The 25824-nt window shown below is 41.4% G+C and overlaps 1 protein-coding gene across 6 annotated transcripts in view; it reads left to right on the top strand.

Annotated features, from left to right (window-relative positions):
• The first annotated feature begins 24469 nt into the window (after positions 1–24469).
• LOC147271618 (NACHT, LRR and PYD domains-containing protein 12-like) overlaps positions 24470–25824 on the top strand; it is a 32977-nt gene continuing 31622 nt past the window's right edge. For 5 of the 6 annotated variants that reach the window (XM_086202798.1, XM_086202808.1, XM_086202815.1 and 2 more), the window contains exons 1-2: positions 24470–24544; positions 25562–25796. In XM_086202798.1, the coding sequence (XP_086058924.1) occupies positions 25576–25796 (221 nt within the window). In that variant the 5' untranslated portion in view covers positions 24470–24544; positions 25562–25575. Of the gene's footprint in view, positions 24545–25561; positions 25797–25824 lie in introns of those variants that run through there. The other variant, XM_086202828.1, reaches the window with a different exon arrangement.

A 25824-nucleotide genomic window follows, 5' to 3' on the forward strand; every position in this document is an offset into this window, starting at 1 on the left:
TTTTGAAATTACTATCAACTCTCACCACATCACTGTCAGCATCATTTTGAGATTCGTATCAACTCTCACGACATCACTGTCACCTCATTTTGAGGATAGTAGCAACTCTCACCACATCACTGTAGCATTATTTTGAGGATCGTAGCAACTCTCATTACATCACTGTAGCATCATTTTGCGGATCGTAGCAACTCTCACTACACCACTTTAGCATTATTTTGAAATTAGTATCAACTCTCACCACATCACTGTAGCATCACTTCTTAGGTTTGTCGCAATTCTCACTACATCACTTTAGCATCATTTTGAGGTTCGTAGCAACTCTCACCACGTCACTGTAGCATCATTTATTAGGTAAGTAGCAACTCTCACCACATCACTGTCGCATCATTTCTTAGGTATGTAGCAACTCTCATTACATCACTTTAGCATGATTTTGAAATTACTATCAACTCTCACCACATCACTGTCAGCTTGATTTTGAGATTCGTATCAACTCTCACGACATCACTGTCGCATCATTTTGAGGATAGTAGCAACTCTCATTTAATCACTGTAGCATCATTTGTTAGGTTAGTAGCAACTCCCATGACATCACTGTAGCATCATTTTGAGGTTTTTAGCAACTCTCACTACATTACTGGAAGCATCAATTTGAGCATCGTAGCAACTCTCATTACATCACTGTAGCATCATTTTGAGGTTCGTAGCAACTCTCACCACATCACTGTAGCATCATTTCTTAGGTAGATAGCAACTCTCATGACATCACTGGAGCATCATTTTGAGATTCGTAGCAACTCTCATTACATCACTGTAGCATCATTTTGAGGTTCGTAGCAACTCTCACTACATTACTGGAAGCATCAATTTGAGCATCGTAGCAACTCTGCCTACATCACTGTAGCATCATTTCTTCGGTTTTAAGCAACTCTCATGACATCACTTTAGCATGATTTTGAAATTACTATCAACTCTCACCACAACACTGTCAGCATAATTTCTTAGGTTAGTAGCAACTGTCATAACATCACTGTAGCATCATTTTGAGGATTGTAGCAACTCTCACCACATCACTGTCAGCATCATTTTGAGATTAGTATCAACTCTCCCTACATCACTGTAGCATCATTTTGAGGTTCGTAGCAACTCTCCATACATCATTGTCGCATCATATTGAGGATAGTCGCAACTCTCATGACATCACTGTCGCATCATTTTGAGGTTCGTAGCAACTCTCACCACATCACTGTAGCATCATTTCTTCGGAAAGTAGCAACTCTCATTACATAACTCTAGCATCATTTTGAGGTTCGTAGCAACTCTCACCACATCACTGTAGCATCATTTCTTTGGTAAGCAGCAACTCTCATTACATCACCTTTGCATGATTTTGAAATTACTATCAACTCTCACCACATCACTGTAGCATCATTTCTTCGGTTTGTAGCAACTCTCATTCCATCTCTGTAGCATCATTTGGACATTTTTAGCAACTCTCATTATATCACTGTAGCATCATTTTGCGGTTCGTAGCAACTCTCACTACATCACTGTAGCATCACTTCTTAGGTTTTTCGCAACTCTCATTACATCACTTTAGCATCATTTTGAGGATCGTAGCAACTCTCACGACATTACTGTAGCATCATTTTGAGGTTCGTAGAAACTCTCACCACATAAATGTCGCATCATTTATTAGTTATGTAGCAACTCTCACCACATCATTGTTGCATCATTTCTTAGGTATGTAGCAACTCTCATTACATCACTTTAGCGTGATTTTGAAATTACTATCAACTCTCAACACATCACTGTCAGCATCATTTTGAGATTCGTATCAACTCTCACGACATCACTGTCGCATCATTTTGAGGATAGTAGCAACTCTCATTTAATCACTGTAGCATCATTTCTTAGGTTAGTAGCAACTCCCATGACATCACTGTCGCATCATTTTGAGGTTTGTAGCAACTCTCATTACATTACTGGAAGCATCAATTTGAGCATCGTAGCAACTCTCACCACATCACTGTCAGCATCAATTTGAGATTAGTATCAACTCTCCCTACATCACTGTAGCATCATTTTGAGGTTCGTAGCAACTCTCCATACATCATTGTCGCGTCATATTGAGGATAGTCGCAACTCTCATTACATCACTGTCGCATCATTTTGAGGTTCGTAGCAACTCTCACCACATCACTGTAGCATCATTTCTTCGGAAAGTAGCAACTCTCATTACATAACTGTAGCATCATTTTGAGGTTCGTAGCAACTCTCACCACATCACTGTAGCATCATTTCCTTGGTAAGCAGCAACTCTCATTACATCACCTTTGCATGATTTTGAAATTACTATCAACTCTCACCACATCACTGTAGCATCATTTCTTCGGTTTGTAGCGACTCTCATTCCATCTCTGTAGCATCATTTGGACATTTTTAGCAACTCTCATTACATCACTGTAGCATCATTTTGCGGTTCGTAGCAACTCTCACTACATCACTGTAGCATCACTTCTTAGGTTTTTCGCAACTCTCATTACATCACTTTAGCATCATTTTGAGGATCGTAGCAACTCTCACGACATTACTGTAGCATCATTTTGAGGTTCGTAGCAACTCTCACCACATCACTGTCGCATCATTTATTAGTTATGTAGCAACTCTCACCACATCATTGTTGCATCATTTCTTAGGTATGTAGCAACTCTCATTACATCACTTTAGCGTGATTTTGAAATTACTATCAACTCTCACCACATCACTGTCAGCATCATTTTGAGATTCGTATCAACTCTCACGACATCACTGTCGCATCATTTTGAGGATAGTAGCAACTCTCATTTAATCACTGTAGCATCATTTCTTAGGTTAGTAGCAACTCCCATGACATCACTGTCGCATCATTTTGAGGTTTATAGCAACTCTCACTACATTACTGGAAGCATCAATTTGAGCATCGTAGCAACTCTCATTACATCACTGTAGCATCATTTTGAGGTTCGTAGCAACTCTTACCACATCACTGTAGCATCATTTCTTAGGTAGATAGCAACTCTCATGACATCACTGGAGCATCATTTTGAGATTCGGAGCAACTCTCACTACATTACTGGAAGCATCAATTTGAGCATCGTAGCAACTCTCATTACATCACTGTAGCATCATTTTGAGGTTCGTAGCAACTCTCACTAGATTACTGGAAGCATCAATTTGAGCATCGTAGCAACTCTGCCTACATCACTGTAGCATCATTTCTTCGGTTTTAAGCAACTCTCATGACATCACTTTAGCATGATTTTGAAATTACGATCAACTCTCACCACAACACTGTCAGCATAATTTCTTAGGTTAGTAGCAACTGTCATAACATCACTGTAGCATCATTTTGAGGATTGTAGCAACTCTCACCACATCACTGTCAGCATCATTTTGAGATTAGTATCAACTCTCCCTACATCACTGTAGCATCATTTTGAGGTTCGTAGCAACTCTCCATATATCATTGTCGCATCATATTGAGGATAGTCACAACTCTCATTACATCACTGCAGCATCATTTTGAGATTCGTAGCAACTCTCACTACATCACTGTAGCTTCATTTCTTAGGTTTGTAGCAAATCTCATTACATCACTGTAGCATCATTTTGAGGTTCGTAGCAACTCTCATTACATCACTGTAGCATCATTTTGCGGATCGTAGCAACTCTCACTACACCACTTTAGGATAATTTTGAAATTACTATCAACTCTCACCACATCACTGTCAGCATCATTTTGAGATTAGTATCAACTCTCACTACATCACTGTAGCTTCATTTCTTAGGTTTGTAGCGAATCTCATTACATCACTGTAGCATCATTTTGAGGTTCGTAGCACCTCTCACCACATCACTGTAGCATCATTTCTTAGGTAAACAGCAACCCTCATTACATCACTGTAGCATCATTTTGCGGTTTGTACCAACTCTCATTACACCGCTTTAGCATTATTTTGAAATTACTATCAACTCTCACCACATCACTGTAGCACCACTTCTTCGGTTTTTAGCAACTCTCATTACATCACTTTAGCATCATTTTGAGGATTGTAGCAACTCTCACTACATCACTGTCGCATCATTTTGAGGATAGTCGCAACTCTCACCACATCACTGTAGCATCATTTCTTAGGTAAGTAGCAAGTCTCATTACATCACTTTAGCGTGATTTTGAAATTACTATCAACTCTCACCACATCACTGTCAGCATCATTTTGAGATTCGTATCAACTCTCACTACATAACTGCCACCTCATTTTGAGGATCGTACCAGCTCTCACCACATCACTGTCACATCATTTTGAGGATCGTAGCAACTCTCACTACATCACTGTCGCATCATTTTGAGGATATTCGCAACTCTCGCGACATCACTGGAGCATCATTTTGAGATTCGTAGCAACTCTCATTACATCACTGTAGCATCATTTTGAGGTTCGTAGCAACTCTCACTACATTACTGGAAGCATCAATTTGAGCATCGTAGCAACTCTGCCTACATCACTGTAGCATCATTTCTTCGGTTTTAAGCAACTCTCATGACATCACTTTAGCATGATTTTGAAATTACTATCAACTCTCACCACAACACTGTCAGCATAATTTCTTAGGTTAGTAGCAACTGTCATAACATCACTGTAGCATCATTTTGAGGATTGTAGCAACTCTCACCACATCACTGTCAGCATCATTTTGAGATTAGTATCAACTCTCCCTACATCACTGTAGCATCATTTTGAGGTTCGTAGCAACTCTCCATATATCATTGTCGCATCATATTGAGGATAGTCGCAACTCTCATTACATCACTGCAGCATCATTTTGAGATTCGTAGCAACTCTCACTACATCACTGTAGCTTCATTTCTTAGGTTTGTAGCAAATCTCATTACATCACTGTAGCATCATTTTGAGGTTCGTAGCACCTCTCACCACATCACTGTAGCATCATTTCTTAGGTAAACAGCAACCCTCATTACATCACTGTAGCATCATTTTGCGGTTTGTACCAACTCTCATTACACCGCTTTAGCATTATTTTGAAATTACTATCAACTCTCACCACATCACTGTAGCACCACTTCTTCGGTTTTTAGCAACTCTCATTACATCACTTTAGCATCATTTTGAGGATTGTAGCAACTCTCACTACATCACTGTCGCATCATTTTGAGGATAGTCGCAACTCTCACCACATCACTGTAGCATCATTTTGAGGTTCGTAGCAACTCTCACCACGTCACAGTAGCATCATTTATTAGGTAAGTAGCAACTCTCACCACATCACTGTAGCATCATTTCTTAGGTATGTAGCAACTCTCATTACATCACTTTAGCGTGATTTTGAAATTACTATCAACTCTCACCACATCACTGTCAGCATCATTTTGAGATTAGTATCAACTCTCACTACATTATTGCCACCTCATTTTGAGGATCGTAGCAGCTCTCACCACATCACTGTCGCATCATTTTGAGGATCGTAGCAACTCTCACTACATCACTGTCGCATCATTTTGAGGACAGTCGCAAATCTCGCGACATCACTGTCGCATCATTTTGAGATTCGTAGCAACTCTCATTACATCACTGTAACATCATTTTGAGGTTTTTAGCAACTCTCACTACATTACTGGAAGCATCAATTCTAGCATCGTAGCAACTCTGCCTACATCACTGTAGCATCATTTCTTCGGTTTTAAGCAACTCTCATGACATCACTTTAGCATGATTTTGAAATTACTATCAACTCTCACCACAACACTGTCAGCATAATTTCTTAGGTTAGTAGCAACTGTCATAACATCACTGTAGCATCATTTTGAGGATCATAGCAACTCTCACCACATCACTGTCACCATCATTTTGAGATTAGTATCAACTCTCCCTACATCACTGTAGCATCATTTTGAGGTTCGTAGCAACTCTCCATACATCATTGTCGCATCATATTGAGGATAGTCGCAATTCTCACTACATTCCTGTAGCATCATTTTGAGATTCGTAGCAACTCTCATTTCATCAGTGTCGCATCATTTCTTAGGTTAGTAGCAACTCCCATGACATCACTGTAGCATCATTTTGAGGTTTGTAGTAACTCTCATGACATCACTTTAGCATGATTTTGAAATTACTATCAACTCTCCCGACAACACTGTCAGCATAATTTCTTAGGTTAGGAGCAACTGTCATAACATCACTGTAGCATCATTTTGAGGTTCATAGCAACTCTCAATACATCATTGTCGCATCATATTGAGGATAGTCGCAACTCTCACCACATCACTGTTGCATCATTTCTTAGGTATGTAGCAACTCTCATTACATCACTTTAACGTGATTTTGAAATTACTATCAACCCTCACCACATCACTGTCGCATCATTTTGAGATTCGTAGCAACTCTCATTACATCACTGTAACATCATTTTGAGGTTTGTAGCAACTCTCACTACATTACTGGAAGCATCAATTTGAGCATCGTAGCAACTCTGCCTACATCACTGTAGCATCATTTCTTCGGTTTTAAGCAACTCTCATGACATCACTTTTGCATGATTTTGAAATTACTATCAATTCTCACCACAACACTGTCAGCATAATTTCTTAGGTTAGTAGCAACTGTCATAACATCACTGTCGCATCATTTTGAGGTTTTTAGCAACTCTCACTACATTACTGGAAGCATCAATTTGAGCATCGTAGCAACTCTCATTACATCACTGTAGCATCATTTTGAAGTTCGTAGCAACTCTCACCACATCACTGTAGCATCATTTCTTAGGTAGATAGCAACTCTCATGACATCACTGGAGCATCATTTTGAGATTCGTAGCAACTCTCATTACATCACTGTAGCATCATTTTGAGGTTCGTAGCAACTCTCACTACATTACTGGAAGCATCAATTTGAGCATCGTAGCAACTCTGCCTACATCACTGTAGCATCATTTCTTCGGTTTTAAGCAACTCTCATGACATCACTTTAGCATGATTTTGAAATTACTATCAACTCTCACCACAACACTGTCAGCATAATTTCTTAGGTTAGTAGCAACTGTCATAACATCACTGTAGCATCATTTTGAGGATTGTAGCAACTCTCACCACATCACTGTCAGCATCATTTTGAGATTAGTATCAACTCTCCCTACATCACTGTAGCATCATTTTGAGGTTCGTAGCAACTCTCCATACATCATTGTCGCATCATATTGAGGATAGTCGCAACTCTCATGACATCACTGTCGCATCATTTTGAGGTTCGTAGCAACTCTCACCACATCACTGTGGCATCATTTCTTCGGAAAGTAGCAACTCTCATTACATAACTCTAGCATCATTTTGAGGTTCGTAGCAACTCTCACCACATCACTGTAGCATCATTTCTTTGGTAAGCAGCAACTCTCATTACATCACCTTTGCATGATTTTGAAATTACTATCAACTCTCACCACATCACTGTAGCATCATTTCTTCGGTTTGTAGCAACTCTCATTCCATCTCTGTAGCATCATTTGGACATTTTTAGCAACTCTCATTATATCACTGTAGCATCATTTTGCGGTTCGTAGCAACTCTCACTACATCACTGTAGCATCACTTCTTAGGTTTTTCGCAACTCTCATTACATCACTTTAGCATCATTTTGAGGATCGTAGCAACTCTCACGACATTACTGTAGCATCATTTTGAGGTTCGTAGAAACTCTCACCACATCACTGTCGCATCATTTATTAGTTATGTAGCAACTCTCACCACATCATTGTTGCATCATTTCTTAGGTATGTAGCAACTCTCATTACATCACTTTAGCGTGATTTTGAAATTACTATCAACTCTCAACACATCACTGTCAGCATCATTTTGAGATTCGTATCAACTCTCACGACATCACTGTCGCATCATTTTGAGGATAGTAGCAACTCTCATTTAATCACTGTAGCATCATTTCTTAGGTTAGTAGCAACTCCCATGACATCACTGTCGCATCATTTTGAGGTTCGTAGCAACTCTCACTACATTACTGGAAGCATCAATTTGAGCATCGTAGCAACTCTGCCTACATCACTGTAGCATCATTTCTTCGGTTTTAAGCAACTCTCATGACATCACTTTAGCATGATTTTGAAATTACTATCAACTCTCACCACAACACTGTCAGCATAATTTCTTAGGTTAGTAGCAACTGTCATAACATCACTGTAGCATCATTTTGAGGATTGTAGCAACTCTCACCACATCACTGTCAGCATCATTTTGAGATTAGTATCAACTCTCCCTACATCACTGTAGCATCATTTTGAGGTTCGTAGCAACTCTCCATACATCATTGTCGCATCATATTGAGGATAGTCGCAACTCTCATGACATCACTGTCGCATCATTTTGAGGTTCGTAGCAACTCTCACCACATCACTGTAGCATCATTTCTTCGGAAAGTAGCAACTCTCATTACATAACTCTAGCATCATTTTGAGGTTCGTAGCAACTCTCACCACATCACTGTAGCATCATTTCTTTGGTAAGCAGCAACTCTCATTACATCACCTTTGCATGATTTTGAAATTACTATCAACTCTCACCACATCACTGTAGCATCATTTCTTCGGTTTGTAGCAACTCTCATTCCATCTCTGTAGCATCATTTGGACATTTTTAGCAACTCTCATTATATCACTGTAGCATCATTTTGCGGTTCGTAGCAACTCTCACTACATCACTGTAGCATCACTTCTTAGGTTTTTCGCAACTCTCATTACATCACTTTAGCATCATTTTGAGGATCGTAGCAACTCTCACGACATTACTGTAGCATCATTTTGAGGTTCGTAGAAACTCTCACCACATCACTGTCGCATCATTTATTAGTTATGTAGCAACTCTCACCACATCATTGTTGCATCATTTCTTAGGTATGTAGCAACTCTCATTACATCACTTTAGCGTGATTTTGAAATTACTATCAACTCTCAACACATCACTGTCAGCATCATTTTGAGATTCGTATCAACTCTCACGACATCACTGTCGCATCATTTTGAGGATAGTAGCAACTCTCATTTAATCACTGTAGCATCATTTCTTAGGTTAGTAGCAACTCCCATGACATCACTGTCGCATCATTTTGAGGTTTGTAGCAACTCTCACTACATTACTGGAAGCATCAATTTGAGCATCGTAGCAACTCTCACCACATCACTGTCAGCATCAATTTGAGATTAGTATCAACTCTCCCTACATCACTGTAGCATCATTTTGAGGTTCGTAGCAACTCTCCATACATCATTGTTGCGTCATATTGAGGATAGTCGCAACTCTCATTACATCACTGTCGCATCATTTTGAGGTTCGTAGCAACTCTCACCACATCACTGTAGCATCATTTCTTCGGAAAGTAGCAACTCTCATTACATAACTGTAGCATCATTTTGAGGTTCGTAGCAACTCTCACCACATCACTGTAGCATCATTTCTTTGGTAAGCAGCAACTCTCATTACATCACCTTTGCATGATTTTGAAATTACTATCAACTCTCACCACATCACTGTAGCATCATTTCTTCGGTTTGTAGCAACTCTCATTCCATCTCTGTAGCATCATTTGGACATTTTTAGCAACTCTCATTACATCACTGTAGCATCATTTTGCGGTTCGTAGCAACTCTCACTACATCACTGTAGCATCACTTCTTAGGTTTTTCGCAACTCTCATTACATCACTTTAGCATCATTTTGAGGATCGTAGCAACTCTCACGACATTACTGTAGCATCATTTTGAGGTTCGTAGCAACTCTCACCACATCACTGTCGCATCATTTATTAGTTATGTAGCAACTCTCACCACATCATTGTTGCATCATTTCTTAGGTATGTAGCAACTCTCATTACATCACTTTAGCGTGATTTTGAAATTACTATCAACTCTCACCACATCACTGTCAGCATCATTTTGAGATTCGTATCAACTCTCACGACATCACTGTCGCATCATTTTGAGGATAGTAGCAACTCTCATTTAATCACTGTAGCATCATTTCTTAGGTTAGTAGCAACTCCCATGACATCACTGTCGCATCATTTTGAGGTTTGTAGCAACTCTCACTACATTACTGGAAGCATCAATTTGAGCATCGTAGCAACTCTCATTACATCACTGTAGCATCATTTTGAGGTTCGTAGCAACTCTCACCACATCACTGTAGCATCATTTCTTAGGTAGATAGCAACTCTCATGACATCACTGGAGCATCATTTTGAGATTCGTAGCAACTCTCATTACATCACTGTAGCATCATTTTGAGATTCGTCGCAACTCTCACTACATCACTGTAGCTTCATTTCTTAGGTTTGTAGCAAATCTCATTACATCACTGTAGCATCATTTTGAGGTTCGTAGCACCTCTCACCACATCACTGTAGCATCATTTCTTAGGTAAACAGCAACCCTCATTACATCACTGTAGCATCATTTTGAGGATTGTAGCAACTCTCACTACATTACTGGAAGCATCAATTTGAGCATCGTAGCAACTCTGCCTACATCACTGTAGCATCATTTCTTCGGTTTTAAGCAACTCTCATGACATCACTTTAGCATGATTTTGAAATTACTATCAACTCTCACCACAACACTGTCAGCATAATTTCTTAGGTTAGTAGCAACTGTCATAACATCACTGTAGCATCATTTTGAGGATTATAGCAACTCTCACCACATCACTGTCAGCATCATTTTGAGATTAGTATCAACTCTCCCTACATCACTGTAGCATCATTTTGAGGTTCGTAGCAACTCTCCATACATCATTTTCGCATCATATTGAGGATAGTCGCAATTCTCACGACATTCCTGTAGCATCATTTTGAGATTCGTAGCAACTCTCACTACATCACTGTCGCATCATTTTGACATTTGTAGCAACTCTCATTTCATCAGTGTCGCATCATTTCTTAGGTTAGTAGCAACTCCCATGACATCACTGTAGCATCATTTTGAGGTTTGTAGTAACTCTCATGACATCACTTTAGCATGATTTTGAAATTACTATCAACTCTCCCGACAACACTGTCAGCATAATTTCTTAGGTTAGTAGCAACTGTCATAACATCACTGTAGCATCATTTTGAGGTTCGTAGCAACTCTCAATACATCATTGTCGCATCATATTGAGGATAGTCGCAACTCTCACTACATCACTGTTGCATCATTTCTTAGGTATGTAGCAACTCTCATTACATCACTTTAACGTGATTTTGAAATTACTATCAACCCTCACCACATCACTGTCGCATCATTTTGAGATTCGTAGCAACTCTCATTACATCACTGTAACATCATTTTGAGGTTTGTAGCAACTCTCACTACATTACAGGAAGCATCAATTTGAGCATCGTAGCAACTCTGCCTACATCACTGTAGCATCATTTCTTCGGTTTTAAGCAACTCTCATGACATCACTTTAGCATGATTTTGAAATTACTATCAACTCTCACCACAACACTGTCAGCATAATTTCTTAGGTTAGTAGCAACTGTCATAACATCACTGTAGCATCATTTTGAGGATTATAGCAACTCTCACCACATCACTGTCAGCATCATTTTGAGATTAGTATCAACTCTCCCTACATCACTGTAGCATCATTTTGAGGTTCGTAGCAACTCTCCATACATCATTGTCGCATCATATTGAGGATAGTCGCAATTCTCACGACATTCCTGTAGCATCATTTTGAGATTCGTAGCAACTCTCACGACATCACTGTCGCATCATTTTGACATTTGTAGCAACTCTCATTTCATCACTGTAGCATCATTTCTTAGGTTAGTAGCAACTCCCATGACATCACTGTAGCATCATTTTGAGGTTTGTAGCAACTCTCATGACATCACTTTAGCATGATTTTGAAATTACTATCAACTCTCCCGACAACACTGTCAGCATAATTTCTTAGGTTAGTAGCAACTGTCATAACATCACTGTAGCATCATTTTGAGGTTCGTAGCAACTCTCAATACATCATTGTTGCATCATTTTGAGGATAGTCGCAACTCTCACCACATCACTGTTGCATCATTTCTTAGGTATGTAGCAACTCTCATTACATCACTTTAGCGTGATTTTGAAATTACTATCAACTCTCACCACATCACTGTCAGCATCATTTTTAGATTCGTAGCAACTCTCACTACATCACTGTAGCTTCATTTCTTAGGTTTGTAGCAAATCTCATTACATCACTGTAGCATCATTTTGTGGTTCGTAGCAACTCTCACTACACCACTTTAGCATTATTTTGAAATTAGTATCAACTCTCACCACATCACTGTAGCATCACTTCTTAGGTTTGTCGCAACTCTCATTACATCACTTTAGCATCATTTTGAGGTTCGTAGCAACTCTCAACACGTCACTGTAGCATCATTTATTAGGTAAGTAGCAACTCTCACCACATCACTGTCGCATCATTTGGACATTTTTAGCAACTCTCATTACATCACTGTAGCATCATTTTGAGGATAGTAGTAACTCTCATTTCATCACTGTAGCATCATTTCTTAGGTTAGTAGCAACTCCCATGACATTACTGTAGCATCATTTTGAGGTTTGTAGCAACTCTCACTACATTACTGGAAGCATCAATTTGAGCATCGTAGCAACTCTCATTACATCACTGTAGCATCATTTTGAGGTTCGTAGCAACTCTCAACACATCACTGTAGCATCATTTCTTAGGTAAGTAGCAACTCTCATTACATCACTGTAGCATCATTTTGAGGTTCGTAGAAACTCTCACCACATCACTGTAGCATCATTTCTTAGGTAAGTAGCAACTCTCATAACATCACTGTAGCATCATTTCTTAGGTTAGTAGCAACTCCCATGACATCACTGTAGCATCATTTTGAGGTTTGTAGCAACTCTCACTACATTACTGGAAGCATCAATTTGAGCATTGTAGCAACTCTCATTACATCACTGTAGCATCATTTTGAGGTTCGTAGCAACTCTCACCACATCACTGTAGCATCATTTCTTAGGTAAGTAGCAACTCTCATTACATCACTGTAGCATCATTTTGAGGTTCGTTGCAACTCTCACCACATCACTGTACCATCATTTCTTAGGTAAGTAGCAACTCTCATAACATCACTGTAGCATCATTTCTTAGGTAAGTAGCAACTCTCATTACATCACTTTAGCATGATTTTGAAATTACTATGAACTCTCACCACATCACTGTAGCATCATTTGGACATTTTTAGCAACTCTCATTACATCACTGTCGCATCATTTTGAGGATAGTCGCAACTCTCACGAACATTACTGGAGCATCATTTTGAGATTCCTAGCAACTCTCATTACATCACTGTAGCATCATTTTGAGGTTCGTGTCAACTCTCATTACATCACTGTAGCATCATTTTGAGGTTTGTAGCAACTCTCACTACATTACTGGAAGCATCAATTTGAGCATCGTAGCAAATCTCATTACATCACTGTAGCATCATTTTGAGGTTCGTAGCAACTCTCATTACATCACTTTAGCATGATTTTGAAATTACTATGAACTCTCACCACATCACTGTAGCATCATTTGGACATTTTTAGCAACTCTCATTACATCACTGTCACATCATTTTGAGGATAGTCGCAACTGTCACGAACATTACTGGAGCATCATTTTGAGATTCCTAGCAACGCTCATTACATCACTGTAGCATCATTTTGAGGTTCGTATCAACTATCATTACATCACTGTAGCATCATTTTGAGGTTCGTAGCAACTCTCACCACATCACTGTAGCATCATTTTGAAATTACTATCAACTCTCACGACATCACTGTCGCATCATTTTGAGGATAGTAGCAACTCTCATTTAATCACTGTAGCATCATTTCTTAGGTTAGTAGCAACTCCCATGACATCACTGTAGCATCATTTTGAGGTTCGTAGCAACTCTCACTACATTACTGGAAGCATCAATTTGAGCATCGTAGCAACTCTCATTACATCACTTTTGCATCATTTTGAGGTTCGTAGCAACTCTCACCACATCACTGTAGCATCATTTCTTAGGTAGATAGCAACTCTCATGACATCACTGTAGCATCATTTTGAGGTTCGTAGCAACTCTCACTACATTACTGGAAGCATCAATTTGAGCATCGTAGCAACTCTGCCTACATGACTGTAGCATCATGTCTTCGGTTTTAAGCAACTCTCATGACATCACTTTAGCATGATTTTGAAATTACTATCAACTCTCACCACAACACTGTCAGCATAATTTCTTAGGTTAGTAGCAACTGTCATAACATCACTGTAGCATCATTTTGAGGATTGTAGCAACTCTCACAACATCACTGTCAGAATCATTTTGAGATTAGTATCAACTCTCCCTACATCATTGTCGCATCATATTGAGGATAGTCGCAACTCTCATTACATCACTGCAGCATCATTTTGAGATTCGTAGCAACTCTCACTACATCACTGTAGCTTCATTTCTTAGGTTTGTAGCAAATCTCATTACATCACTGTAGCATCATTTTGAGGTTCGTAGCACCTCTCACCACATCACTGTAGCATCATTTCTTAGGTAAACAGCAACCCTCATTACATCACTGTAGCATCATTTTGCGGTTTGTAGCAACTCTCATTACACCGCTTTAGCATTATTTTTAAATTACTATCAACTCTCACCACATCACTGTAGCACCACTTCTTCGGTTTTTAGCAACTCTCTTTACATCACTTTAGCATCATTTTGAGGATTGTAGCAACTCTCACTACATCACTGTCGCATCATTTTGAGGATAGTCGCAACTCTCACCACATCACTGTAGCATCATTTCTTAGGTAAGTAGCAAGTCTCATTACATCACTTTAGCGTGATTTTGAAATTACTATCAACTCTCACCACATCACTGTCAGCATCATTTTGAGATTAGTATCAACTCTCACTACATAACTGCCACCTCATTTTGAGGATCGTACCAGCTCTCACCACATCACTGTAGCATCATTTTGAGGATCTTAGCAACTCTCACTACATCACTGTCGCATCATTTTGAGGATATTCGCAACTCTCGCGACATCACTGTCGCATCATTTTGAGATTCGTAGCAACTCTCATTACATCACTGTTGCATCATTTTGAGGTTCGTAGCAACTCTCACCACATCACTGTAGCATCATTTCTTAGGTAAGTAGCAACTCTCATTACATCACCTTTGCATGATTTTGAAATTACTATCAACTCTCACCACATCACTGTAGCATCATTTCTTCGGTTTGTAGCAACTCTCATTCCATCTCTGTAGCATCATTTGGACATTTTTAGCAACTCTCATTACATCACTGTCGCATCATTTTGAGGATAGTCGCAACTCTCACGACACCACTGTCGCATTATTTTGAAATTACTATCAACTCTCACCACATCACTGCAGCATCACTTCTTAGGTTTGTCGCAACTCTCATTACATCACTTTAGCATCATTTTGAGGATCGTAGCAACTCTCACTACATCACTTTCGCATCATTTTGAGGATAGTCGCAACTCTCACCACATCACTGTAGCATCATTTCTTAGGTAAGTAGCAACTCTCATAACATCACTGTAGCATCATTTTGTGGTTCATAGCAACTCTCACTACACCACTTTAGCATTATTTTGAAAATAGTATCAACTCTCACCACATCACTGTAGCATCACTTCTTAGGTTTGTCGCAACTCTCATTACATCACTTTAGTATCATTTTGAAGATCGTAGCAACTCTCACGACATTACTGTAGCATCATTTTGAGGTTCGTAGCAACTCTCACCACGTCACAGCAGCATCATTTATTAGGTAAGTAGCAACTCTCACCACATCACTGTAGCATCATTTCTTAGGTATGTAGCAACTCTCATTACATCACTTTAGCGTGATTTTGAAATTACTATCAACCCTCACCACATCACTGTCGCATCATTTTGAGGATCGTAGCAACTCTCACTACATCACTGTCGCATCATTTTGAGCACAGTCGCAAATCTCGCGACATCACTGTCGCATCATTTTGAGATTCGTAGCAACTCTCATTACATCACTGTAGCATCATTTTGAGGTTTGTAGCAACTCTCACTACATTACTGGAAGCATCAATTTGAGCATCGTAGCAACTCTGCCTACATCACTGTAGCATCATTTCTTCGGTTTTAAGCAACTCTCATGACATCACTTTAGCATGATTTTGAAATTACTATCAACTCTCACCACAACACTGTCAGCATAATTTCTTAGGTTAGTAGCAACTGTCATAACATCACTGTAGCATCATTTTGAGGATTATAGCAACTCTCACCACATCACTGTCAGCATCATTTTGAGATTAGTATCAACTCTCCCTACATCACTGTAGCATCATTTTGAGGTTCGTAGTAACTCTCCATACATCATTGTCGCATCATATTGAGGATAGTCGCAACTCTCACGACATTCCTGTAGCATCATTTTGAGATTCGTAGCAACTCTCACTACATCACTGTCGCATCATTTTGACATTTGTAGCAACTCTCATTTCATCACTGTAGCATCATTTCTTAGGTTAGTAGCAACTCCCATGACATCACTGTAGCATCATTTTGAGGTTTGTAGCAACTCTCATGACATCACTTTAGCATGATTTTGAAATTACTATCAACTCTCCCGACAACACTGTCAGCATAATTTCTTAGGTTAGTAGCAACTGTCATAACATCACTGTAGCATCATTTTGAGGATTGTAGCAACTCTCACCACATCACTGTAAGCATCATTTTGAGATTAGTATCAACTCTCCCTACATCACTGTAGCATCATTTTGAGGTTCATAGCAACTCTCCATACATCATTGTCGCATCATATTGAGGATCGTAGCAACTCTCACTACATCATTGTCGCATCATTTTAAGGATAGTCGCAACTCTCACGACATTACTGTAGCATCATTTTGAGATTCGTAGCAACTCTCATTACATCACTGTAGCATCATTTCTTAGGTATGTAGCAACTATCATGACATCACTTTAGCGTCATTTTGAAATTACTATCAAGTCTCACCACATCACTGTTGCATCATTTTGAGGATCGTAGCAACTCTCACTACATCACTGTCGCATCTTTTTTTCCATTTGTAGGTTAGTAGCAACTCCCATGACATCACTGCAGCATCATTTTGAGGTTTGTAGCAACTCTCACGACATTACTGGAAGCATCAGTTTGAGGTTCGTAGCAACTCTCACCACATCACTGTTGCATCATTTCTTTGGTTAGAAGCAACTCTCATGACATCACTTTAGCATGATTTTGAGATTAGTAGCAACTCTCACTACATTACTGTCGCATCATTTCGTAGGTTAGTAGCAACTCTCATGACATCACTTTAGCATGATTTTGAGATTAGTAGCAACTCTCACTACATTACTGTCGCATCATTTCGTAGGTTAGTAGCAACTCTCATTACATCACTGTAGCATCCTTTCGTAGGTTAGTAGCAACTCTCATTACAACACTTTCGCATAATTTTTAGATTCGTAGAAACTATCACTACATCACTGTAGCATCATTTCTTAGGTTCGTAGCAACTCACTACATGACTGTAGCATCATTTTGAGATTCGTAGCAACTATCCCGACATTACTGTAGCATCATTTTTTAGGTTCGTAGCAACTCTCACCACATCACTGTTAGCATCATTTTGAGGTTTGTAGCAACTCTCACCACATCACTGTAGCATCATTTCTTAGGTAAGTAGCAACTCTCACCACATCACTTTAGCATCATTTCTTAGGTATGTAGCAACTCTCATTACATCACTTTAGCGTGATTTTGAAATTACTATCAACTCTCACTACATCACTGTAGCATCATTTCTTTGGTTAGAAGCAACTCTCATGACATCACTTTAGCATGATTTTGAGATTCGTAGCAAATATCACTACATCACTGTAGCATCATTTCATAGGTTCATAGCAACTCTCATCGCATTTCTTTAGCATCATTTTGAGATTAGTAGCAACTCTCACTACATGACTGTAGCATCATTTCTTAGGTTCGTAGCAACTCTCATTACAACACTTTCGCATAATTTTGAGATTCGTAGCAACTGTCACTACATCACTGTCAGCATCATTTTGAGGTTCGTAGCAACTCTCACTACATCACTGTAGCATCATTTTGAGATTTTAAGCAACTCTTTTCCCAACTCAACCAGACCAAGAGATTAATTCAGAGATTTGGCATTTAGTCCAGCTGAAGAAAGGCTTTCGGCCTATGAGGCCTAACACCCCTTTTCAAAGCCTGAATTCAAGTGGCCACATGTTCTTGAACAAAGGGTTGTAAAAAGGGGTGATGATTCTGGCCACGGCCCCCACCCTCCAAGAACCTGTGAGTCAGTCTGACCGGAAGTTGCCTGTCAAAATGCTATTGGCTGAGAGCCAGTACCATCCCACGGGAAGTGACATCATCTGTCTCACACATAAAAAATTCAGTGCGGAAAAGATTCTTTTTCTTCGGTGGTTTTCTTCTCTTTGGTGGTTTTCAGCGTCTTCAGAAGGTTCAACCTCTCCAGTGGTCTTCAACCTCTCCTGTTCTCCACTTGGACCTCAAGTGGGCAGTGCAGTGATGACAGAGACTCCACAAGGACACCTCTCTCCCTCCTGTCACAGCGTCCAGAGAAGCCACCGTCGAGCCACGCAATCCACGTGAACTGGTCCCTGGTGAAAGAAAGCTCATCCCAGCTTCTTCATCCTTCCCACCAGTAACTCCAGCTGACCCTGCAGGCTGCCCCGCCGCCGCTCTGCTGCCCTCCGAGTCGAGCTGAACCGCGCTCCGGAACATGGAAACTGAATCCCTAATCCTAAATCCCTTACCGCTCCACCGGGTCAAGTAAGGATTCCCTTAACGAGGCATTTTCTGGGCAGAGAAATAGCTTAGTGTGTTGTATGATGTTTGTGAATGCTCTGTTTATGTGACGAAGTCCTGTAATTAGCAGAAATTACATAGAATTATACGTTATTTATTGATGTTAGTTATTAATAACTGTGACCTCTGAAGAAGGTGTTACCGGTTATTAATACTGCACAAGTGTGTTAACACACACATTTTTGGGTTTACCTTTGTCCTCTCTCTCTCTCTCTCTCTCTCTCTCTCTCTCTCTCTCTCTCTTGCTAAGCGCTACGCTGAGTTATTAACATTCCATAAGTTCTACCTCCACGGTGCTAACTAGCGGCCAGCTAGCCTCAGCTAACTAGCCTAGCTGTTCGCCTTGCTGCGACGCGATGTGGTTGCTAGGCAACCAGACTCCCCCCCTCCCCTTCCTTACTCCCTCACACACATGTTTACACACACACACACACACACACACACACACACACACACACACACATATTATCACTTGTGTCTTTTGGTTAGATAACAGTTGTACCAACGTGTTGCTGATTGATTGATGCACTGTGTTAATAAATATATTTTTATTATAAGAGAGGAGTCGTAGTGTCTTTTGTGTACCAACTTGTGGTCACGTGTCTCAGCAATAGCAGTGCTTTGATCTCATCCTCCAACATCAGAGCTGTCCCTTGGTCGTTCATGTTACAGAATATTGACTGTTAGTAGATAAACTCTGTTAGAGACTGGTAACTGTTACAAGTTTGGTCGTATGTTAGTTTCCCTGAACTCATCAGGGTGGTGCCCCGAATAATTAATATTAATATTAATTATTAATTTATTTATTAATTGATAATTATATTCATAATTATCAAGTATCATTATTTTTGACCAATTCGCTCTTCAGCGCACAACAGAGGTCACCGTGACTCAGCCTGCAGCAGTGAGATCTGCTCCAGGAGCCTCCGTCTCCCTCCCATGTTCAACCAGTCAGGATGTTTATAGTGGGAACCGTTTATCCTGGTACCAGCAGAGAGAAGGAGAACCTCCTAAACCTCTCATTTACTGGGCCACCTCGAGAGCATCAGGGATTCCAGCTCGTTTTTCAGGCAGTGGATCAAACTCTGGCTTCACTCTGACCATCAGTGGAGTTCAGGCTGAAGATGCAGCCGTTTATCACTGTCAGAGTCTTCACAGCATCAACAGTCAGGGGGTGTTCACACTGTGAAAAACCATCGTACAAAAACCTCCCTCAGTCACACTGAAGTGAAACTGAACTGACTGCTGCAGCTGGGAGCTGCTGACACACACACACACACACACACACACACACACACACACACACAGGCTTGATGAGAAGAACTAGAACTAGAAGAACTAGGATTCAGATTTTCTGCTGATGACGTTGTGATCTTCATCACCAATTCTTCATCCTGATTGTGGTCCTTCATCAGATTAGCAGCTTCTCTCTGATGATGTCACTCACATCAACTTTGCTTCTGCTTGGATTTTCAATGAACTTCAAGAAAAACCAGCAGCAGCAGCAGGGAGGGACGACTGGACCCTGCAGAGAGAGACTGATCAGCTCTAAAAGGGGACAGGAGGCTGAGACTTCTGCTGCTCGTCCTCACACGACTCTGCTGAGGAGACTTTTGGAGGAAACTCGTCTTCGGTCTCTCATTTCTCTCTGAGCTCAGTAACCATAGCAACCGAGAGGCATCGCTGCTGGACCGTGACAACAGACGGTTTCAGAACTAAAGATAAAAAGAAGAGAGAACTCACCGTTCCTAAGTTTCAACAGCCAAAATAAAAGCAGCTTTGGAAAGTTTGAAAACCACCAGAATGAACACTTGTTGGTTCATCTGGTTTGGTTTCACTGAAGCCAAACACAAGATCCAGATTTTCCTGGTCCTCCTGCTAGCAGGTGTCCCTGATTGGACTAAACTACACCAAACAAAACTGTTTGTCAGGACAAGTTGATTTTACAGAGCGTGGAGAGAATTTTGAATTGAAACCATCTTTTTATTGCAACAGGAAAAGATGGAGGTCAACATGACACAAGAACCCATCTTCAACAGACGCAGTGAGAACCCACAGAACACTGAGGTTCTCAGAGCGTCTGTGAGCCCCACTGAGCCAAAAACTCTTCCACATTGTTCACTGGTGAATCAGAACTAAAATCTAGCCTGATTCTGGCTTCACCACGGACACAAACACAAATGAACAAACAACAAGTAGACGCTCCCTGACTGAATTCTACCACCTGACAGACTGAAGGCTCATATTGGTGATGCAGGTAGGTGCTGCCCCCTAGTGACCCTATGGAGAATGACATGTAATGACATGAACATTCTACATTTTCCATTTCTTGAGGCCATTACATAAAAATATGAAGTTGATCCAAGTCAGAAACCTTCAAACTGGATGTGAGTCCAGTTGTTTCAAGTAGAGTCAATGGTGACACCCCAGTAGTTTGTAGTCTGCTGGGTATCATAGAATGTTTGCTAGTGAATGAAACGTGGCAGCCCTGCACCAACTGCTCAGAGTCCATGTTGCCTGGGTGGACTGCATGTTTGTGTTCCGTCGTTTGTCTTGGAAGCCTCGTCTGCTTCTTCCTCCACAGAACTCTTTGCTCACAGGACATTCCAGTCTGTTCATGACAGATGTGGTTTTCCAGGTCATGGAATGATTCATAGGGAATTGTTTTTGGGAGGCAGCATCCTGGAGGGTTTGGTTTGCTCTCCGTTTGCTCAGTGATTAAATAGAAACCAACCTTTGACATGACAGTGCAGTGTGGCTGATGTTTGTGTCAAGTAAGTTGCATGGAACAAACAGCACTGCAAACTGGGTTTCAGCTGGAGGTTCAGAGGAAAGTAGAGAAGTCTTCCAGGAGCCTGGAGCTCTGTGGTGGGTTGGAGCTGAACTAGAGAGGATTGATGGTGGAGGACCAGGAACACGTCACTGGAACCAGAACCACACTGCAAGCCAGTTTGCTCTCTTGCTTCCTTCCAAACGTTCAAATGTTCCATTAGAAGTGGAACCTTCCTGTCTCACTTTACTGAGTCCCAATGAGGGTGTGGCTAATCTGAACAGATCAGACCAGCGTTGACTGCACACTCCAAACATCTTATTAGGAAGGGGTGGTGAACACAAACATGCTAACTTCCTTAGCGCGAGCCAGAGACCAGTCAGTTTACATTCCAGCCCTCATTTGGTCTCAAGCTTTTGGTTTGTGAGTGAAAGAAGAATGGAATCCAATGTTGTTGAGGAAGTCAAATCAGCTGAAACTCAAACATTTCTGTTTTAATGGAGAAACTCCTGGTAAAATCTGGTTTTACCATCAAAAATAATCTAAATGTTCTTTTCACCTTCAAACAAACTTTCCTTTCCCGTGAACAATGAGCATAAATCAGCTGCAGCAATGTTTTAGGAATGTTCCTACTGTGTAGTGACCAGTAAGGAGCGGCTGTTACCATGGGGACAATGTTTACTTTGTCCTGTTACTAGGAGGAGGGATTTACCTGTGGCTGAGCATCGAAAGCAGCTTCAAGGAACCAGAAATGCCCTTATTTGGACATGACTTGGTTCAAGGATTCCCCTGAAATTCAAGGCCCTGAGTGGGAAAGTATTTACAAACCTGGTAACTTAAACAACAAACCAGTCAAACCACAACTACCAGTTTAAACTTCAGACTAAGAGGTTCATGTTCATGGTCGACTTCCAAAACTTGACTTCAGAATTCTTTGAACTCAAACTTCCTCCGTGTGTGTGTGTGTGTGTGTGTGTGTGTGTGTGTGTGTGTGTGTGTATGTTGTATTGGATTTGAAGGATGTCAAAGAATAGAAAACTGCCTCACCACCAGAGGGCAGTAGAACATCAACCATAGAGGCTCCCACTGAGGAATGAACACCACCACCAGCAGACGGCTCTCCCTCTCTGACAGCATTTAAAGCAGGTTTCCTGGAGTGACTGGTCTGATCAGTCACTCCAGCTTCCAGTAAACCATTCAGTTGAAAATACCAGCAAGTCCCATAAACCTCCTGAACATAGAGAGGGAAACATCCCTCAGAATAAGGACACACAATAAAAACCAAAGAAATGCTTGGGTCCGGTCCCCCCTGACTGAGGACACCTGAGCAGACCTGACTCAGGCTGACCAGGTTGTGTTTGTTCATGTTTAGTGTTGGTGAGTGTGTGTCCTTGTGTGTTTGTGAGTGTTCATATGTGTGGTGTGACTGAGCTTCATCCAGGAGTGTGGCTGAGAGGAGCAGAGAGAGCAGTGCTGTGTGACAGGAACTAAACTCCACGTTCCAGTACACAGAGCTTGATGGGCTCTGTTGGTCCTCTAGCAGTCAGACCTGGGTTCAACACTGCTGCAGTTCTACATCTGGACCACGTTTTGTTCAAGTCTAATTCATGTTTCCCCTTCACAAAAAACTGGTCATGCATTTGTTTTTAATCAAAGAATTCTTGTACTTTATTCCATCAACGTGAACCCTTTGTTCATGGAAACCGTTTCATCTAGCAAATCTATAACCTGCACTTCTTCTGAAGATCTTGTGTCGCTCCATGTTGGAGTTCCAAAGTTGGAGGTAAGAGTGAGGGTGTGAGAGGAGGGCTGGACGGGTGAGGAGGGAGAGGTTGAAGTGGATAAAAGGCCAGGCTGCAGCACAGATCGAGGAGTTGTTGTTGCCCAGTTCTGATGGAGGAGTCAGAGTGAAAGGAGGGATAGGAACCTGAAGGAGTGAAAGGAGAGGTGTGTATGACTGAAGGGGAAACGCCTCCTGGCTCCTCCAGCTGTGATTGGTGGGAATGGTCAGTGGGCGTGACTAAGGTGTGTGTGGGTATTGTAGTACAGTTGACTAATAGCTTGGCAACCGGCCCAGAAGATACACAGACACAGAAAGTTAAAAATAGTCCCCCCGTGCTCACCTGGACTCCTGCACAGACGTTCATGTTTTTCCTCTTGTCTTTTATTCCAAGTGCCAATAGAAGAACAGGTTAAAGGTGCAACTTGTAAAATGAGTATCGTATCAACCGTCCTAATCGAGAAGAACCCTGAGCTTTTAAAAGAAAGGTTAGAAATTTCTGAAAAGTGGGAGAAGCGAACCAAAGGGACGACCCCAGCATGGCCCAAGGGTGGCACCTCTGATGTGTAAAGACTTCAGTCAGATAACAACATGAATAATATTGATGGCAGTTCAGGTCTGAATGGGGGAGCAGGAGGAAAACTGGGAGATGATGATGAGACCCTGGACAGAGACAAGCTGCAGCTGTTCAAAGACTTCTCTCAGTGAATCCTGGAAGAACTTGATGTGACCTCATGAAGGTCTGGAAGTGTTGAAGCACTCAACTGCTGCTGCTGCTGGGATCCATCTGATCTGGAGCCATCACAGAGGCAGGCAGCACCATCTAGTGGAGAGATCGGACAACTGCCTGTAACTGTTTTCTGCCTGTGGCCTGACTGGTTTTCAGGTTGTTCTCGTTGACTTGTAGTTATGAGGAAGCGACGCCAGATCAAATGCACATAAACACCTGGACTGAGGAGGGAGAAGGAGCAGCGTCTCTCTGATCCAGGTATGAAGGCCATGATTAATGGACATGTCTGTCCATGTCGGTCACCTGTTTGTCTTGAACCGCTAACTGAATTAAAGGAGGGGGAAGAAGGAGGGAAGAAAAGAACCATTGAACGAGTGTGCAGGTTGAGTTCAGGTGAGTTCAGCAGGTGAGAACCCCCCAGACCAACAGGATCCCTCTGACTGAGTCGTCTCCCTGCTTGAGTGTCCAGCTGAACCGTCTCCATCAGGACGTGTGAAGGTGGGATTCTAGCTGGTTCACAACGAGCGTCAGCGGGAACGTTCACAGCAAACCAGCAGCGCTTGGTTTCTCATGTTGCGTCATCAGGGAAGAATGCAGGGAGAGTCTGAACGGGTCCAACCGGATCTTAACATGCCAGACTTCACACTGGAGTTGAGGGACAGCCGCTGTGTGTCAGCCAGACATGAAAGAGGGTCCTGACCACAGCATCATTCAGTGTTGCTGTTTGAGGTCCTGGAGGCGGAGCAGCTGCTAGAAAAGCCTGAGTTTATGATTCTGAGCTGTTGGAGGAGTGAAGCTGAGACTCAAACCTGGAATCTGATCAGAACCATCAGAGTTTCCTGATGCTTTGATCAACATTCCGAGTAGGAATGTTGGACTGAGATCTTTCCAAAGTCAGAGCTGCTGGTTCCTTCACCTGCACTCGCTGCTTCATGGAGATTCTGTTCTCCATCAGAAGGTGATGACACCAACAGTCTGATAGTCAGGTTGTCATGGTGATAGCTTCATTTGTCAGACTTTGATGTTGGATCTGATAACAGCTCTTTCAGTTCAGAGCAACTCAACCAGACAAAGTTCAACTGTCCTGCTGGAGTCCAGAGGTTCAGGTCTTCTTGCTGCTATCAGATGACTTCCGTCCTCCAGACAGAGAAGAATGAATGTCTCTCCACCATGTTTCTGAAGAGGAGAAGGATTTGAACTTGGAGGAGTCACAAGTTTGGGTCCTGAGATGTGAAGCTTGTTGATAAATGAAGGTGTTGTTGTGTTTGTGTGAAGGTTTGAACTCTGATATGAATCAGAGTGAGGACTCAGAGGAGGGAGCCCCTCCCCAGAAAACCAGGCTGGACTCTACTGGTCCTGGAGCTGGACCTGGACCTGGACCTGGACCTGGAGCTGAACCTGGACCTGGCCCTGGACCTGGACCTGGACCCAGCTGTGTGTCCTTCAGAAGCAACAACTCTATGTATCGGCCGATTTATTTCAAAGATGGTCAACAGTCTTCTGGTCAGAGGTGAGCTCTGAGGACTGAAACTCATTTT

This window comes from Aulostomus chinensis, chromosome 1, assembly GCF_037954235.1.
Source record: "Aulostomus chinensis isolate RoL2024-O1b breed Wild chromosome 1, RoL_Achi_v1.0, whole genome shotgun sequence".
Classification (NCBI taxonomy): domain Eukaryota; kingdom Metazoa; phylum Chordata; class Actinopteri; order Syngnathiformes; family Aulostomidae; genus Aulostomus; species Aulostomus chinensis.